The 20256-nt window shown below is 36.2% G+C and overlaps 1 protein-coding gene across 4 annotated transcripts in view; it reads left to right on the top strand.

Moving 5' to 3' along the window:
* Positions 1-20256, top strand: part of LRBA (LPS responsive beige-like anchor protein) — a 751667-nt gene that overhangs the window by 703125 nt on the left and 28286 nt on the right. For 3 of the 4 annotated variants that reach the window (XM_057546722.1, XM_057546723.1, XM_057546721.1), the window contains exons 50-53: positions 4196-4388; positions 8856-8918; positions 13913-14068; positions 19778-19945. In XM_057546722.1, the coding sequence (XP_057402705.1) occupies positions 4196-4388; positions 8856-8918; positions 13913-14068; positions 19778-19945 (580 nt within the window). The remainder of the gene's footprint in view (positions 1-4195; positions 4389-8855; positions 8919-13912; positions 14069-19777; positions 19946-20256) is intronic. The other variant, XM_057546725.1, reaches the window with a different exon arrangement.

Below are 20256 nucleotides of genomic sequence, written 5' to 3'. Positions count from 1 at the left end.
CGCCAGACCACTCTTTCCACGTGGTCTTTCATCATCAAGGAAGTTCGCCCAGGCCACTCCCATGGTGGGAGCCGTGTTCCAGGAGAACACTTCGGCATGACTTCTTGAAGCTTGCTTTTGAACGTGCGTAACACTGTTTATGCCGCATTCTATTGGTCAAAAGCAAGTCAGTCAGAGGCCAGCCCAGAATCAGGAGTAGGGAAATAGACTAGAGCTGTAAAATATGTGGCTGTTCCTCTTTTATGGTTCCTGAAATTTCAGGGGGAAATACTTTAACGATAAAGAAAATTCAGCATAGGAACAAATACTGAATGGCATGACAAAAATCATATTTTAAAACTACAGGCGATAGGTATTATATTTTTTCTTGAATTGTCCCTCAATAAAACAGGTTGCTCATTACCGTTTTAAATTCAGAATAGGGGATATAACGTCTATTTCCATAAATGTAATGAATAATTTTTTTTATATTTATTTACTTATTTATTTATTTATTTATTTATTTATTTTTGGCTGCGTCGGGTCTTTGTTGCTGGGCACAGGCTTTCTCTAGTTGTGGCGAGCGGGGGCTACTCTTCATTGCGGCGCGTGGGCTTCTCATTGCGGTGGCTTCTTTTGTTGCGGAGCATCAGCTCTAGGCACGCGGGCTTCAGTAGTTGTGGCTCATGGGCTCAGTAGTTGTGGCTCGCAGGCTTACTTGCTCCGCGGCATGTGGGATCTTCCCGGACCAGGGCTCGAACCCATGTCGCCTGCATTGACAGGCAGATTCTTAACCACTGTGCCACCAGGGAAGTCCCTGAATAATTTAAAATGGATTCTGATTCCATGTTGTGGCTTAGAATGGTAGAATTTTGTTAGATGCCAAGAGGGCCAGGGATACAGATGTGGTCCTCTCTGCCTCTGACCCTCTTTCTCTTTCTTCCTTTCTCTTTCCATATTTCCTTCTTCTTTGTGTCTTTTCCCCTTTTGCCCTCTTTGTCATCTTCTTTCTTCTTCCAAGTCTTTTTTCCCCCTTCTTTCTCTATATGAATTGACCATTATTATAAACTACAAGCATTTAAAAAATTGTTTGCATCACCTTTTCCCCTCAGTGTTTTTAAGCAGGTGAAATCATATTTAAAAGAACATAAAGGGTAGCTTTAGTGAAAAGGCTACACAAAAAACGAACATTTGGCAAGAACAATGGAAGATAATGCCATAAAAATAGTAAGAATGATTTACGTGTGGGGTTTGGAATTAGTTTTAGTAATAGCTTGTCAATGAGATGCAGACTGCCGCGGTGCTGGCTAATGGAAGCACCTCCACTGCTCCGTTGACTTTCTACCTGGGTCACGGCACAGCCTTGGTCACTGGGACCAAGAGGGAGTTCCTACTGCCAAGCCTCTCTCTCTCCATGGCAAAAGGATGACTGGTTCACTGAGGCAGATCAGCTTTACTGTCCCGAGGGTGGCAAGGCTGGGAAGGCACATGCTTATTTGAGGATGGGAGGCCATCTCTCCCATTATCCTCATCCTCTGAATCGAATACCTGAACTCCTTTTCAGACCTGTGCAAATTGTGCTTTTCCTCTTATACATATGTGGGTGGGAAAGAAAGGTGTGTTAGAAAGAAACCAGAGTTGTCAACGAGTGCATACTTAATCTGGGAAAACTGAATGAAATCTGGCTAGCAATTTCCTACTTCTACCTCATACTGGGCTCACAGAGGCACCCAGGATTGGATGAGGGTTTTTTCTCTTGCCCCTATTGGACCAGTTGTCCCGCTCATCCGTAGCTGTTACTGTGGCTCTAGACTAGCCCAGTATGCTGGCCTGGGCTTTTTCTTATTTCTAGTGTTCCTTATTCCATACTCACTAGCCAAGGATGTGATGGTGCCCCCGAGAGTTTCCTGCTACTTGCCTGCACTGGGAGCTCTAGTCAGGATGAAATGCACAGGAACAGCCGGAGAGACAGCTTGTTGGAAGGATGCAGGGGACGGTTCTGGATATGGTGTCTGCGGCTTTCTATGGAAAAGGGCTTGTCCTTGCCATGTGGCTAAGAGATGGCCACTAGAGGCACTGTGTAAACAAGACATTCTTCCTATACGTTAGAGATTTTCCTGTGTTTTTTTAAGGGCATAAACATTGGAATTATTCAATTTGAGCCTAATTGTATTTACAACATGAGCTGTTAAGCTCAGAAATATGTATCAACTTCCTTTCAGTGAGACTTCATGATGTATGTTTTAGTCTGACTTCCTCAGAGTTTATAAATTGACTTTAGTAAATATTATTTTTTTAAAAAACCTACGCAGTTGAAAAGTAAGGCTTGGTGTTCTGAAATGACATTCCTTTCCTTTTCCCAGAACTCCATCAAAGCTAGCTTATAGGATATTTTGTGGTTGGCTGATTGTTTCTCATTTTTACCCAATTTCACAGAATTCCTTAAAACTGTGTAAGAGGTTCTCTGTATAGGAAAGGTTACTTATTGATATCAGAGGTTTGAAAAATCAAAGACCCAAATGTTATTAATTGTTTTTTACTACCATTCAGATGAGTTCCCCCCATCAACCATCACTGCAGCACACACACACACACACACACACACACACGAATGTAGCAGAAATTAAAGCCACCTCGTGCTGCGTTAAGTGCATGCACCATAATATACACCAGGTGTAGTAATTAGCAGGCACACGAAGGCTGCCTGTTTGTCTGGTTTTGCTGCTGTTGCTGTATCCCCCTGTGTTTTCACACCATCAGATAGTTGGATTTAATTGAGGCCACATCAGATGAGGCATTACTGACACCTTTAATTGAATGAGCATCCAGGGAGGATTAACTCATAATATTGATTGGCTTTTAGCCACTTGCTTAGAAGGGTGTCTGGGTAGCTTATTAGTTGCCTTTATTTACACCTTTATGCAAAGAGTGCAAATAGGAATTCTTAGTGCAATATGTTTTTCTAAGTACTCTTAATAACTTTTTTTAAAAAGCACTGATAATAAAAATGCAAATGTATTTAATTTTTTATTAGCAGCTCTGAATAAATACGTGTTAAATATATGTGCCTACACAGTTACATATACCTGGTGTTTTGAAATATGGCAAGAGGAAAGCAGCCAGAAGCACTTCATCAAAGTGTTTCAATTCTGAATGATACTAATCAGCTATTAGAAAATAGACATGGTAGAGGAGATTTGCTGAAAATGCACAGTGCAATTACTGCATGATAGCATACTACCACAAAGTATAAATAAAGCCAATAAATCAGAGTGGTGTTATGTATGTCTCAGATTATGACATATGGTTTGTAAGAATGTTCTAAATCTTAGTAGTCTTCCAGATTTATTTTCTTGCTAGTTATTAGAACAGACAATGTTTTGTTTAACATTTTCAGTTACTTTTTGCTTTTCAAAGGAGAAATCAAAAGTCTTGAGCTTTAGTTTCTTTACCAAGAGGGAGGGGGGCATCTAGCTATTTCTCTTTATCCTTAGCTGCAGCAGAAAGCAGTGGCATTTGCATTATAATAGGGTAGTGTTTATGACTTGGTACACTATATAAATATATTGTTTTTACAAGTACATTTAATTATGCATTGCTTTGAAACACCTTTATAATTAAGTTTGTGTATAACGTTCATAAATTATTTCTCTACTATAATAATACATGCATGCTGTACAACTATTATTTTTAAATATATTTGTTAATTAATTATCTCATTATTTAGTTGTCAAAATCTTCATGCTAACTCAACACAACTTTTGATGATCTTTGGAAATTACCGTGGCTTGCTTTTGTGCCTATTGCCTATTCTCATTCCTTTTTTTTTTCTCTTTTGTATCAATACTTGACACATAATAGCAATTGGAATGGTTTAACACAATCCCCAATACTTTGCCTATTTAGAATTGAAATCAAATCATTCTTTTAGTTCTTCATGGGAATTGGGTGGGGAAGGGAGTTAATAAAGTTTATGGATTTTTAAAGTGTTTCTGTTAATGTAGTTTACTTCAGTCACCTAGAAATTCAACTAATGACATACATGAAAACCAAACAAATACTAATTGCTGTTTCTATAAGCCTTTCTGCTTCGCTGTGCTCTCACTTGCAACTTGTGTTAACATGGTCTTCCCTGTTCTTTTCCTGCACCCTTTCTTTCTTGTCTCTCCTTGTCTTTTCCTTCCTATATTTGGATCTTGTCTTGCCCACTCAACAGTATCTCCTCCTGCAGAGTCCATTGATGTTCACAGACCAAGCTCAGCAGGATGTTATCATGGTTCTCAAGTTCCCCTCCAACTCCCCTGTCACTCACGTGGCGGCCAACACCCAGCCTGGGTTGGCCACTCCCGCTGTGATCACAGTCACTGCTAACAGGCTGTTTGCCGTGAACAAGTGGCACAACCTTCCGGGTAAGTAAAGAAGTACCCTTATAAGGCCTAGTGTAACTGCTGAACACTGTATAAAGATATTTTAATATCTACCTAAATATATTATATCTCAACATTTAAGCTTTTTAGTTTTCGAGCATTAGTCTGAATCAAAATTAAACATACTTTGAAAGGTTTAAAGAAGTTCCCTCTGAGGCGTATAATACAAAAGTTAAAACATAAACTCTTCTTTGGCATCTGGTGGTTTGTCTTTTTTCCTTGGAGATAAATATTATTTCTCACATAATGATATTCTATATTGTGTCCATAAATAGTATGTATTTATTTATCAGGTGTTCCTCTTTTTTCCACTTATTCATTTGCTCAATAAACACTTCTGATTGTCTACTATGTGCCTTTTTGTTCATGGCATGGAAGTATTTGTTGTGGATGATAGAAAAAAGAGCACTTAAATTACCCAGCTAAAATATTACAACCCCATAAGTACATTCTGTTCTTTCATTAAGTGCTGAATAATTAGGGTAACTAATGGCAAGATACTGAAATAACCATCAGAATCACAAACAGTCAAAATTTGAAGAGACATGAGAGTTCGTCCAGTCTAGGCCCACATTTTATCAGTGAAGATACTGAGCCCCAGGGAGCTTGCCTTGTTCAGTATCACATATGGCAAGTCAGTGGCAGAGCCAGGTTTGAACCCAATTTTTCTGACTCAAATTTTATGATCACCCCTCTGTGATTTATTGTCTCTCATTAGAACAGGAATGTTGGGATCTGGATTTAGCACTGTTCCTTTTGGCCACTAGTTAGAAATTCTTTTTTTACAGAAGGAAAATCTTTTAAAGTCCTGGAGATTATAGGCTTTTTTTCCCAAGCCATTGTTTTAGGTAGGAAATTTTAAAAGATAGATTTTAATAGTCTGTTAACTTGTTATTAAATCTGTAAAATGTGCATAAAGCATTACCCATTATAATACCTGAAATGGTTGCACAAATATAAATTCTTGAACAAGGGCTTCATGCCAAATTAAATGCAAGAGATTTTAGAATGGAACAGGATTGAATTGATGTTCAAACAAAAAGTAGGTGCACTAATAACTATGTTTAATAATGTAATAAGATACGCATCATGACGAATCTGTGGTTCGTATCAGAATTTCTTAAATATAGCCATTTTCCTGGCCATTAGAAATGAAATGAATGGTGATATTTGATTAGAGAATAGATTTCATAACAGTAGAGAAGGTAAAAATCGAGGCAGGTATAGTATCTCTATTATTAGGCCCTTTTAGTCCCTTTTCTTCAAACGAACATACCTTACAGAGGTAAATGTGTATGCAAATAACATACTTATATTTTGGGACCAAAGATTATAATTTGATTAACAACTGTGATTTCTTTTTTGTTTCTTTCTTTCTCTAAATACCACTCATTAGAAGAAGAACATGCTGACGGTGTGTTCTGTCATGCACACCAGAGGATCTACCTCTGCTCTGTGCAGTTACCCTTAGAGCTTGGCAAAAGCACCAGTGTGTGTGGCCTAAGGGCCCCCACAAACCATGCTTATCCTGGGTGGCTGGCTGTGGTGGCTCTGAGAACCTCTTCAGTTTAAACAGAGTGACAGTGCATGTGAGGAGAGACAAAACTTTTCAACTGCCAGAAAGCCCTGAGCACTCTCCACCCCTATCTTGAGTCTTAGCCTAGCAATGAGCTAGCTCGGCAGGAACTGAACTGGCTCAACCAGAGGGCTGCTAGGTCTCCAGCTGATGCTTAGTCGTTAGGCTCCCTCCCTCAGCACTGATGACTGAGCTCCTGACACTCCCCTTTGGAGCAAGCCCATTTCCCTGGGCTCCCCGTAGTATCAGTACTTGATTGTCAGCTGTTCTCTTCCCTACTGCCCACTTTTCTATAGATCTGTAAAGTGATTTAGGGGCAGCGTCCCTCTGCTGGAGTACCACATATGGTACGTCCACCTGCTCTGAGCCCAAGCTCACTTTTCTGTAAGATAAGAGCTTGGGAGACTGCATATGTTTTGCCAGTTCTTTGCCTAGAATTCTCCCTAGTGGGCTTTCTTAGGGTCTGTACCTCGTGTCACTGGTGGTTTTTGTCCCCATCCTCTGGCTTTATAGTACGACAACTCTTCACCAGATAAATTACAAAGAATGATAATATATGGAAATACACAGGTGATTCTCTTTCTACACTGTGATCTCCAATTCTCAGTACACCTACACCTAAAAATATTAAGCATCCATTTTATTAAATCTGTGCCTCATTTCAGGTATGTTTATTTACATAAATCTGGTCTTTCATCCTATGTTGTGCTGCCTTCACCTGTCAGTATGCCTTGATTTAAAACAAATGTCAAAACTTCCTAACAGCTTTTTTTCAATGAATATCAAATTCATGTTGCAGTTTTTTTTAGTTTAGATTCTGGTTCTTTTCTGAGATTCTATGATTTCCATAGCTTGTTCATTAGACAGCTAGCTCCTGTCAATGCAGTGTCTGAGTCCTGATTTAGGGGAAAAATCATCTTTATCCTTCCATCTCACTCAGAGGACCTTGCAGAGCCTCTGAAACAATAAAATAATGGTACCTAATGTTTATAGAGCATTTTGTAGGTTCTGAATACTGTTTTAATCACTTCACACGTATTAACTCACTGAATCCCCTCAACAACCTTAGGATGTAGGTTCTGTATTTAGGTTGAAATTGCCATTTCTGTAGGTCAGAAAGCCAGGTATTGGTGATTTCATGTGGTTCAACCTAACCCATCTAACCTATTTCACAGAGCAGGAATCTGAAACACCAAGACGACATAACTTGCCCAAGGTCACACAGGCAGTTAGTGGCAGAACTGGGATTTGAGGCATGACCAAAGATAGTTAACCTCCTAAATCTCTTTCACTGACAGTTTGGTTTTAATGTTTCTATGATCCCAGATTCTCAAAGTTGTAGAGAAAACTTCTCAAGGTATTAGTGTTGATTGGCACTGGTATTACTGGAAGTAAATGGCCCTGTTGGGTAAATCAGAGGCTGTGGTGCATTTTCCCTGATGATTCCCTATATGTGCCCTGTGATTTCTTTACTGGCAGAGCTAGTAATCAGCAAAGACAATACCTTCAGTAAAAGAGGGAGTAATATGCCTTCCTTTTTTCATCTACTTTAATGTCTTATATATACTCAACTCTAATTTTTAGTGCTAATATTGTACTTACTCAGGTTATTTTATCAGTATTAATGATCTTCCAAAAGATCATTGAAAAATCCTTGAAAAGTTGGCATTTACTAACAGGGGAAGTGCTAACATCAGAAATGTAGAATTAATCTAATGAACACATTGGAATGTATCCCATTTTTATTTTCAGCGCCTCAAGGACAGTCAGAAAGAATTCTTAAAATCTGATGATAGTAATATCATCTTAATCTTAGTATCTGATGATATTAAGCAGAGCTCTGATACCAACCAAGCAGTAGTTTAAATGCTTATGAGTCTATAAAAGGCAGATGTGGACCAGATTGAATGGCTGAGTTATTGGAGGAAAATCATTTGGAAAAGGACCGAGAATTTAACTCTCAGATTTACAAAGCTGAAAAAGATCATCTATTCTAAACCCTTCATTCTGGGGCTTCTGATTTGCTTAAGGTTGCACAGCTGGCCAGTGGTCACTCCTGCTTCTCACAGCACTTCGTCTCCACCTCAGGTCCTTCTACCTTTCACAGGGAAACAGCCTACAGAATCTCTTTTCAATCACAAAATAAGTACATCTGAATCTTTAGAACTATTTTGAGAATTAAACAAACTGTTCTTAGTATGGATTGATTTTTGTTACTCACTTGCTTCTCAGAGTATTTTTCAATTGAAACTATGGAAATATTAAATATCAATAAAAGTTTTTTTTAAAACTGCAATCAGATCTTTAGGAAAACGTTTCAGCCAAATGCATTTAACTAAAACATTTATCTGCAGATAGCTTTATTTTTATTCAAACTTTCAATTGATTGATTTTACGTGATGGATGAAACATTAAATGTCCCTTGACTTAGAGCTTTCCCTTTCTCCATCATAAATTGACATTTTTGTGGCTCCTTTGTGCTGCAGCATTCAAAACTGCCTTTTTAAGAAGTAACAAAAAAATAGTATTTGCTACAGTCAGCAGATGGTTGTCACATTTTGTTTTCGGTGCGCCTTACCACTTAATTTTGTTTTGTTGCAGCATCAGAGGTTGCCAGTCAAGCATCTGCTATAGCTTATGGCCTAGGACTGGAGCCGCTGCTGGTGGCACATGTTCAGAACAGCACTAATCTAAAATAAATGTTTAATAAGCTAGCCATAGAAGCACCTGGAATTTTTTTTGTTTCAATTTTATAAAACCGTATGAGAGATCTGGAGGTTAGAAACACTTCTACATGAGATTCGACTTACGCATTTTAATGTAGTTTAGCATATGAAAAATAATGCTTTTTTTTTATCGTTTGTGAATTCCAGCTCATCAAGGTGCTGCACAAGACCAGCCATGCCAGCTGCCAGTGGAAATCGATCCCCTCATAGGTCTGTCACTTCCTTCTCTCTTTGCGATTCATTAAGCTCTGTATGGTGGCCCTGAAGTGTAGATTACAGTTGTTTTTCACTTGCTGGTTGCTGGGAATGGAATTTTCCTGATAAACCATTTGCATGCAAATTGGAATGCAATGAGCTGTGGCTATGCTGGTATTTCATCAACTCCCCCTCGTTGGTTTGCCTAATTTGAACAGGCCTAGGACGCGTGTCACTGAAAATTAATATGGATGCTGTAATAATGTGTGATTGAGAATGCGCATGAAGTTCTGTCAGGATAATATTGGATCTTTTCATCACTCAGACTTGTTGATGAGCAGGAGTGAGGCACGTTATGATGAATTGGTGTACCAGTAATGTGACGGAGCTTCTTTGCTAGGGAAATTTTCATAATAACAGTGGGGTTCTTAGCAGCACTGTGTTGAGAAAAATAAAACTGTAGTGCCAGGGTTTCATCATTAAAGGAGATCAGTCCTTTCTTCCTGGACCCTCCATTCAATCTGAGGGGATTAATGTGCAATTGCAGAGCAGTTTCAAAGTTGAAATATATGGCCCAGCCAATGGCAGTGTTAAGGTATTTGTATTCATTTTCCTAGGGTCCTACAGCCCAATAAATTGCCATTGGAGGTTAAATTTGTTCAGGGTGAAAAAAAAAGAAAAAAGGAGGAGACCAGAAAGAGCCATTGGGATGAAATGACTGTCTGCAGCAGATGACTTAGAATATTTAATTGCTGTTGCGCTTTTTGAGTAGGTTAGTTGAAATCTCCAGCTTAGCATTTTTCAGCCCATAGTGGGGATTTCAAATGTGGCCCCACTAAGAGTGTTAAGCCTTGATATTGAAGATTTTAGTCAATAACTTTTAGAATAAAAAACTTAATTACCTAGCTGCAGGGGTATGCTACTAGCATGGATGTTTGACCTGCAATTTTGTCAAATTGCCCTGGCACAAGTAAATTTGATAGTATTTTTAAGTTTTTAGATAAAGCATATGAATAAGCTCATTGATTATTTTAAAATTCAAGGTGTTCCCTATGTGTATGTCACCTTCTTTTGTCTTTAACACCATTGTTTCAGTGGAGAGCTAAATGACCACCATTTGCAGATTAATTATCAAGATGAACTAAAGTAACCTTAAGCTCAAAACTAAGTCTTTCATCATTTCCCCAAATATAAGCAGAAATCTAAGAAGTAACTATCTATACGAAGGATAATTACTACCCTGGTTCCTAAATCTTATTTTGCTTTGAGTAGATATGATTTGCCATATATTTTTTAAAAACTTAAATGCTCACTTGGGTAAAGTTTTAAGAGTCAGGAAAATAATAAAACCCATTTGCTATGCTACTTAAAGCCTGATTTCTGAAGTATAGAATCATTGTTTGTCTTAAACCTTGACAATGAATATCATATAGCATAAAGTCTAAATTAATTAAGAAATTGTGACCCTTTAGACAAGGCATGGTGAACTTCTTTGATAAAGGGCCAGATAGTCAATATTTTAGGCTTTGTGGGCCATGAGGTCTCAGACACAACTACTTAAGTCTGCTGTCATAGCACAAAAGCAGCCACAGACAATATATAAACAACTGAGCATTGCTGTGCTCCAATAAAATTTTATATACAAAACCAGTCACAAGCCAGATTCAGCCTGCAGGCCATAGTTTTCTTCCCTGATCTAGATCCTTGGTCCTCAGACTGTTTGCTCCTGTATCCCCTAAAATAATTGTTTAAAACCACGTACCTTATTACACATTTTTAAGTTGACATCTGAAAGTTTAAATGTGACATCATCACAAGTTTAAATAGTTACAATGGTTATAGTTTTTGACATAGTGTATAAAATTTTAAATACATCCAGTAGAATCTAAATATCAAAGTCACTTGAGAGTCAGCATTTTCTGTTTTAAAAAGTGCATGAAAAAGCTTTTAACATTTGAAAATTTTACGTATTCCTTTCTCATCTTGAATTTATATTTTCATTGTACTTTCCTTGCGCAATTTTATTTTAACTTTAGAAAATTGATTACCCTATTATACTGTTTTCAGCAATAAAAATATGTATGTAAATTTAAACATTGAAATTTCCTGTGACCATAAGGCTCAGCTCAAAAAGTTAATCTGCATTGAGTTATTACAAATATTATTAATACACACTTATTACAATTTTAAATTTTAATAAATATTATTGAACATAAAACACATATTTATTGGAAATAGGAAATACAGCTTTAATGAAATGAATAGGGCTTTTCTGTTCATGTATTCATGGATAAACATTATTTGTTGCTGAATGAGACAAAATTTGTCAACAGTTCTAATCTTTTGGGGGTTTTTTGTAGATGGAAGCTTTGAGGAATGTTACTCACATAAGAAAATAGATGGGAAAGCAAAGAGTCTTATTTTAACAAGGTCATTCAAATCTTTGAATTCTTTCTGAGTTATGTGACAAAATTCACAGAGTGATGTATTATTAAGGATTACTTTTACAGTCTATCATTAAATAACCATTTTAACAATCTATCACTGAAACTTATTTTTAATGATCTATCAATTGACAGCATGATTAGATCCTCCTTCCATTTTATAGAAAACAATGAATTGGAAACCACCTGCCCTGCAGAATGATTTGATACCTAGGCGTTCACCTTCCAGCATGACATCAGTATTTTGAATTGTCCCTTTTTTTGTCTCTCAAGAGAGTTTTTTACCCTGGGGTAAAGCACCATAGTAAAATTCTATCTAGTGGAACAAGAGCATGCAAAAAGGGAGGTAAGAAAGGAAAACTCACAGGAGAGTTCTCAGGCAAATCTGTTTCAGGCAAGAGAACATATGAAAGTTGAGGAACTAGAAATTGATTCCCTTAAAACCATCTGTGCCTGTGTGTCCCTTGGGAAATCTTATACCCCCAAGGGATATGCACGTCCCAGTTTAAAGACTGCTTATCTAGACAAATATACCTAATTTTCATCAAATAAAAATACTTTCAGTATGGAATCTCAGGAAGTTTACTAGAGAAAATAAAGAGAGAGAAAGGAAAGGCAGTTGGGAGATTATATCGATTGGATGGATGAATGGATGGATGGATGGATGGATGGATTGCAATGTTAAATTATAAGTAAGCACTTATTTGGAAAATAGATCATCTGAATGCTGAAGGGGCATCAGCCTTTACCCATGGGTACTTTGTGGTCATTCAATTCAAAATTATGCACATGCCCAGATCTGTCAAATTAGGTCCTCCCAGGAAATCATGCCAAAAAGACCAGTGAAAGCTTGTATCATAGGAGCGAAAGTCATATAAACATTGGCAAAAATAAACATTGTTATAATTTTCATATGGAATGAAGAACTGAAGTAACCAGTATAGAAAATACTACATATCTTGTCTTTAATTGCTAGGTTTCTTGGAATTAAAAAACTAAATTGTATCACACAGCTTCACTGCAGTGAGATGCTAATGTCTCTCCATGATACACTATGATACATAAAAGCTTTTTTCATCTGCCAGCAACTTCCCTTTGTGTGGAAGGAGGTGGGGAATGATTCTCGGCTAGAATTGGCCCTTTTTACTACCGCTATCACTTTCTAGCCCATTAATCTCCCCAAAGTATATGAAGCCTATTATCAAATAGTTATCTAATAATCCTACATGGTTAAGTTGTATAGTCAGACACTAGCAGAATTTTGCAGTATTTCACATGTATATGAATATGTTTGCTGTGTTGCGTATGCCATGAGGGCAAGGGATATTTTATTCCTCTGTATTCCAGCACAGGACTGGAGAGCATTTTGAACACTTTTTTCTTCCATATTACTTTCTGAGCCTTCTATTGAATTGGCCATATTAACTTAGTTACTACATACAATGAATATAACATAGATATATTTCTTTTTTAAATTTTTATCAATAGTGCATCTATGGTATTTTTTCCCCCAAAAAACTGCAAGCTATGGTACAAAGAACATAATAATCAGAGGCAGAAATTTATTTTGTTTGTTCTCATGTCTGGTATGATCAAGTTTCTTTAGCAGTGTAAGAACCATAATTTGTATTGGAAAGTTGGTGATTAAATAACTCTTAGATCACTAGCAACAAAGCTTTCTATCTGGTTGGTTTCATAATGCCAAAAAAGGCATCTCAGTGAGAATTCCTTTGCTGATAATGACACACTTGATAGTGTATTTCTGGAGGATTATTACTCTTCACATGTGCATGATGTTGCTCTGTGTCTGACCTTGTGCCTTGTGACAAAGCCCATCTCAGGTGCTCTATGGCGCTTTGAAAACACACTGCCAGACTGGCTTGTTTTATTGCTTACAGAAGGAGTAAGAAAGTAGCAGTGTGCTATGCTTTGACTTCTTCAATTACAAGTATCTTTAATAAATAGTCATTTTACCCTTTCCTTACATGCAAGTGCAGCTGTTAACAGGGGAAATGGGAGTTCACATGTAGTCAAATTAAAGACCTGTTAAAGCCAAAGTAGTACAAGATGCTACAATATTTCAAATATATGCCATTTATATTCTAGTATCTCTTCCTTGCGACAAAAAGTTAAAGGTAATAGATTGTCACAACATAAATCCATTCTCATGACAGTAGATGTAATGAGATTGTCAGAAACACAAACCTAACTGTGATGCGATCTGGAGATTCTAATCTAGTTTGGTCCTGCCCAAGAGCTAGATAGCATGTTCTGAGAATTGTATACTACGTATTTTAAAATTGTAGTGTATTATTGTTTCTTTCCTCTAGGCAGAATTTCATACTGAGCTGTTGAATTTGGCTACCCGTATTCTTCCAGCAATCAGATTGTGTTTTCCTACTTGGTTTTTCAAATATTACTATATTGAATATTAAAGATCAGATATTCTTATCCTGGAATGTATTGTCTCTCCTCCCTCAGCCCCAACCCCCAGTATGACAAACTATGGGATTTCTTTGCGCGTGTGGGTTTAGGAGGCTTTTTTTTCTTCCTCTGTTCTCATAGCCAGCAATACAGGAATGCACAGGAGGCAAATCACTGACCTTTTAGACCAAAGTATTCAAGTGCATTCCCAGTGCTTTGTCATCACTTCGGACAACCGCTACGTTCTCCTCTGTGGCTTCTGGGATAAGAGTTTTCGAGTCTACTCTGCAGACACAGGTAACTTCATCATTTCTTCATCAGTGAACTAAAGTTTATAACAAGTGATGTTCAGAGGCTTTCTCATCTTCTTCCCTCTAAAAATTACAGAATTCTAAAATTTGTGAAATAAAGACAGTTTTCTCCTTTCAAGTAATAATCTACTCTATAGTCCATTATTAAGTTAACTTCAGAATGCTTTTAAGAGGCAGTTTTTGGTAGGCTTGTCTCCCAAGCTTCATACTTGCAGAATGAACGATTCATTTCGAAAGCATATCCTGGTATGTAAATACTGTATGCACATGTATGTGCATAATCTTACGGCAAGTGCGCATACTTATAGGTGTATTTCCCCACTTTAGTGTTATATAAAGGTTATTTTTTCCCTACTGGGAATTCTCATTAAGGGTATTTCTTGGGAGCAGATATCTTGCCTCCACCCAATTCCGCACAGAATCTTGCTGAAAACTACACCATCGTGAAGCAAAGTAGCTGACTACTGATTTTATGTGTAACAGGAGGTCTTGTTAAAAATATAAAAGTTTAAGTCTATATATTCATCTGCATGCATCTTCCCAAGGGACAAACCAAACTCAAATCAGTATTATTACACGATATCCAGTCCAGTAAATGGTTATATATTTTTGCATATAGGAAATTGAGAACATTGACAAATTTAATGGAGTCTCTTTAAAGTATTTTAGAAACTGTTAGAGGATGAAGTAAACTTATAGTAAATATGTAGTTGTATATTTAAAATAATTAAAATTAGATATTAAGCATTAGAACTTGATAGATACTGTGGAAGTAGATAGTTCAACTAAAACAAGGATCTACAAATAAATATCTTGATTAAATGTGGGATAAGAAATTTTTAAAAACGGAAATTTCTAGTTAATTAAATGTTTTACAGCAAATCATCTTTCAGTTATGTTAATAATCTCTATAAAATGTATGAGTCCATGCTCCTGCCTTAGTAAGTATAGCATATTAAAAAATTAATTCTTGGTTATCCAAGGAGTTTGTCCTAGGTATATTTTGATGATAGCATTGTAACATAGCAATGAGAGAGTAGGGGAAAATAGTTAAATATGTACTGTGCATAGAATAAACCCTAGAAGTTGTTTTCAGGCATGGTCCTGTTTAATTTTTGTTTTATGGAATTGATGATCTCATTTTCTCGTAATTTCCATCTTTATTCTGTAGAATAAAGAAAGAAAGAAAATGTCATCATTCAGGTCTTTCTGATTACTTGGGTTTTTAGTAGATGTTTAGGTCTGTGAGGTTGATTACTATTGAATCTAAAACTCCTCTGGAGTTCTTTAAAAATGCAATAGGGATTGATAAGCTTTCCTAAAATATATTTATTATTATTATGAATTTTCTCTGATTTAATTATCAAATTTAAATTTTAACCTTTACTTTCACTATTATGGTAATGACAACCTTGGCATTATTTGACCTCAAACTGTGGTCCCTTCTCACACAAACTTTCAGATTAAAATTGTTACATCCTCTCACAAGTTTTCCTTAAACATTCTTTTAGATTGCATATTGTTTTTTATACATTAAAAATTATTTTTTAACTCACATACAGTAAAATTGATTTTTTTGGTTATAGTTCTGTTCGTCTGGGCATTGTATACAGTTATGCAGCTGCCACCACCACCACAGTTAAGATGCAGAGCAGCTGAGGTCCCCCAGGACCCCCTGTGCTGCCCCTTTGCGGTCAGTCCCTCCCCTCAGCTCAACCCCCTCAGAACCGCTGATGTAGCCTTCATCCCTATAATTTTGCCTTTACCAGAATGTCAGAAAATGGGATCATATATATGTCAACCTTTGGTTTTGACATTTGAGGCTTTTTGAGTTTGTTGACATTTCATATCATTTTAAAAAGACGTTGAATATTAATATTTGTAAAGTAAAGCTAACCTCCCTTTTATATAATACTAATAATTAAAATAATTCTTATAGTCACACAGTTCTCTAGAATTTACAGAATTCCTTCTTTCTCATACATGATATTGTGTCAGCCTCACAATAATCCTATGAGATAGAACAGGTGTCCTTCGCTCCATTTTTCAGGTGATGAAACCGAGGTTTAGAAAGGATAAGTAACTTGTTGATATCTGCGTAGATAATGGTGCTAGAACTGGGCATTGGAGCCAACTCCTCAGACTTCAGGTGTGGCATCTTTGTGACTATGCCATGTAATCTCATATAAGTGTTACCTGTTCAAAAACTAGGTTCCTAGAGCGTCTGCCATGTTACTTTACTTAATAAACTAGATGACGTTCCTTCCCCTCTTTCCAAAAGCCTTCTACTTTATTACTTTTTAAAACATGCATATGCGTGTGTATGTATAAAACATTTTCTAAGAAGTAGCCTCATTTTAAACTTCATTTCAGTGGGACTGACTTACCATGTACACTAAAAATATTTATACTTGCCAGGAAAGTTGTGAAAAAAATCTCAAATGATAGTTCTAATGTCTTTCTTAGTATCTTGTATACAAACTCTGATGCTAGTTTTATTTTAAATTATTTAAATTTTAAATGTGTCTGTGTTTTTATGATAATAGGAATATTAAATATTTTCTCCTAAGTTTGGCAGAGACACAGGGAAAAATTGTATGATCAATAATATATAATGGCATAGCTATCACAAGTGTTGAATTCAATTATATTTTGGCACATAAGCCAAAAAAAAAATCCTTCTCTTATTAGATTTGGCGGGGCAGGGAAGCGGGGGTAGAGAGAAACACGGTTGTAACAGGAAATTCTTTAAACATAAATCATGTTTTCGGGACACAACCAGAACAGCAGAGGCAACAATAAAACCTTCCCTCGGCAGTGGGAATTATTTTCAGGCCACATTTTAGATTCAATGGTGCAGAGTCCTGAACTTGAATTTTTTTTATTTGTAGCACAGCTGTCAAATAAAACATTAACTAGAAAATTTGTTCTGTCTAAAAGAAGATATTCTAGTGCTTGTGGTAATATTTGATATTTGTGTGTGGAGAGGTGGACCGGTATTAAAGGAAACAAAAAATAAAGGTTGAGGAACACTTATGAGATTATCAGAAAATAATTTACCAAAAAGAGCAGCAGGTATTTATATGCTGTGATTTATTTAGGAGGAGTGAACCTCAACCTCACAGCAATAACAAATATTGCTAAGGAAGGCTGCCAGAAGAGGAAAAAGCAAACTGAAAAAAACAATGTTTTCCAAAGTTGAGCCCAAAGGATAAATTGTAGAGAATGAAGTTAATTTGTATTAAAATATGAAACTCTTTAGATGTAAATACTTAAATGTCACTCCCTCATCTCCATCTTCCAAGCAAATAGCTGCTCTTTTGCAAGCCTCCTGGTGTATGTGGAACATTTGGGTTTCCTGTATGCCGTGACCTCAAGTACCTAATTGTAGTTGCTTTACTCATCCTCACTTCTACAACCCACTCAATTGATGGGTATCACATCTTAAATAGGCCTACTCTAAATAACCCATTTAAATCACTCCTGTAGTTGACATGCTCTCAGCATTTAGTATAGGCTGAGGCAGAAGTCACTGTACATACAGAAGTCAAAAACATAATCACATTACGGGGTGTTCAGTTTTTCAGTAGTTAAAACTCACTGATTTAACCTTCAGTTTTCGAATGAGAGTGCATTCAGCTCCCTAACTTTTGTCTCATCCTTAGTAAGGCCTGCCTCTAATGTAACCCCACCCATTTTACCCCTAAACCTCTCCACTTTGTCCTTCATATAAATTGGAAATGATGCAAAAATTATTAGATTCTTAATATTTAATTTGCTTTCTTCTTTTCCATTTTTTTATTCTAGAAAGTCTTGACTTCTTCTTACCATATTCTTTATTGATAAAAGCTAATTTTTAAAACGAATGTTTTGGTGTTAATTTAAAAGGTTGAAGAAATTCAGAAGTGAACATTTTTAACATTTAGCAGTTAAAATACCTGCTTTGACTAAAGTCTTTATCCATAGGAGAAAAAAAAGTCCTTTATTAATTTTGCAATTTGAGATTGATAAGAATCTGATCTTAAGTTACTCTAAGTAGACTGTGTACAAGAGAAAACACTGTATTTGACATTCCATCTGATTTGGATAAAGTACATCTCAGTATTTTACTTATAAATTTGCAGACTTTATAATAAGCTTTGGGTTTATTAAAACCAATAATTTAAAAAATTTAGTGGAAATACTCTTTTAGTTCTATGTATTGTTATCTTGAAAAGTTTATACATGTAGATACGTGTAGATACCAATACTTAATTGAGACCTTAAGCTTTAGAATAGGTTATGATGTGTTCCAAGTTAAACATATAAACTTTTTAGGCATACTGATTTTTTTCCAGCTTAATGATTTTTATCTTGCACATCTGAATTGTATTTTTTACAATTCCCCACTGAACGCTTATTTGAAAAAAGAAGAAACACTCATGCTGAATATTAAGGGTAGACATTCTATGACATTCATTTGTAGATTCTCTAGAAATTTCAAAGAGAAATGTTAGCTAGAAACTATAGGGAGAGAGTGGAAGGGCTGCGATAGATATTTAATTCTTTAGACAAGTTTGTGTGAATTATAAACCCATATCTGATTAAGCAAAAAAAATCTAAAAGGTTTTTTTCTCACACTGTTATGTGGACAGTTCATCCTGTGTTTAATGTCCTAGATACACAGTAAGTTTACTGGATACCCCCGTCCTCACCCTGCCCCTAATCATTACTGTTAAACTGTCATAATCTTAATTTCATCATCCTTCTGCCTCCCCAGGAACTTTCATCCTTCAGGCAATTAAAACAAAGAAAGAATGACCTGGCTCAAATTGTGGTGACAATATGTTAGTTCTTTTATCAAAATTTAGTTCATGTAAGCCTGATTTGAAAAGCAGAAGCTGGGGAAGGGTAGGCTGGGACGAAGTGAGAGAGTGGCATGGACATATATACACTACCAAATGTACAAAATAGATAGCTAGTGGGAAGCAGCCGCATAGCACGGGGAGATCAGCTCAGTGATTTGTGACCACCTAGAGGCGTGGGATAGGGAGGGTGGGAGGGAGGCGCAAGAGGGAGGGGTTATGGGGATATATATTATATGTATAGCTGACTCACTTTGTTATACAGCAGAAACTAAGACACCATTGTAAAGCAATTATACTCCAATAAAGATGTTAAAAAAAAACAAAAAAACAGAAGCTGTCCAAAGTGGCTAATACTGTCCTTGTATATAGATCACTTTGAAGAATAGAAGAAGAAATAAATTGTCTTTACTAATTCAGAGATGGGTTTGTATTAGTGAAGTCTGAATGATAGAGTATTTACAGAAAGGCAACTAAGTTTTGCTTTGTTTTGAATCATACAGAGTAACTTAAATTGTTGAAATGGTTCCAAATAAGGGTTCTCCTGGGCCTGCTTTAATCAGTAGACATGATTCATTTGTAATTTATAGGAACTATGTATAATAACATTATTAGTTGAAATAGTTTTAACATATGTCTTAAATGTGACTATCACTCTTCAATTGATTTTGTGGTTGTTGTTAACTATTCGAAGAAAACTTTTAGGTTGGACCAGGTCAAATTTTATTATAAAATCTGAATTATCAGAATCTGATTAATACAACTTCATTATCTTCTTAAGTGAAATGATCCCTGGAAATTTTTTCAATTTTTTAAATAGCAGTTTTAAAGAAAATTGTTTTGTATTTCAGGAAAATTGATCCAAGTGGTGTTTGGCCATTGGGATGTCGTCACTTGCCTCACTCGTTCGGAGTCATATATTGGGGGAAATTGCTACATTCTCTCAGGGTCACGTGATGCAACCCTTCTGCTCTGGTACTGGAATGGAAAAAGCAGTGGGATTGGCGATAACCCAGGCAGTAAGTACAATTTATTTTATAAGTAAACTTTTTACAAGTGAAGTATAATAACATTTTGCAGTGAAGTTACCTATTTCATCATGGTGAAAGTGAAACTGAAGTATCAAGTAGTTTTAATTTCTTAGTTATAATTTAAGAAAGGTCTGGATAGCCTTGTTATTAACATTTTGTGACCATTGATAATTCAAATTCAATCATGAAATCTCATTTTTCATGTTATCGGTTATTCTTATGATATGAAAATGCTAGTTCTGCATTGATAATGGCTGTCACCAAATAAAATAGAGGTGTTTCATTCACAAACAATAAGA

Source organism: Balaenoptera acutorostrata, chromosome 5, assembly GCF_949987535.1.
Source record: "Balaenoptera acutorostrata chromosome 5, mBalAcu1.1, whole genome shotgun sequence".
Classification (NCBI taxonomy): Eukaryota; Metazoa; Chordata; class Mammalia; order Artiodactyla; family Balaenopteridae; genus Balaenoptera; species Balaenoptera acutorostrata.
This window is presented reverse-complemented; position numbering and strand designations above follow the sequence as displayed.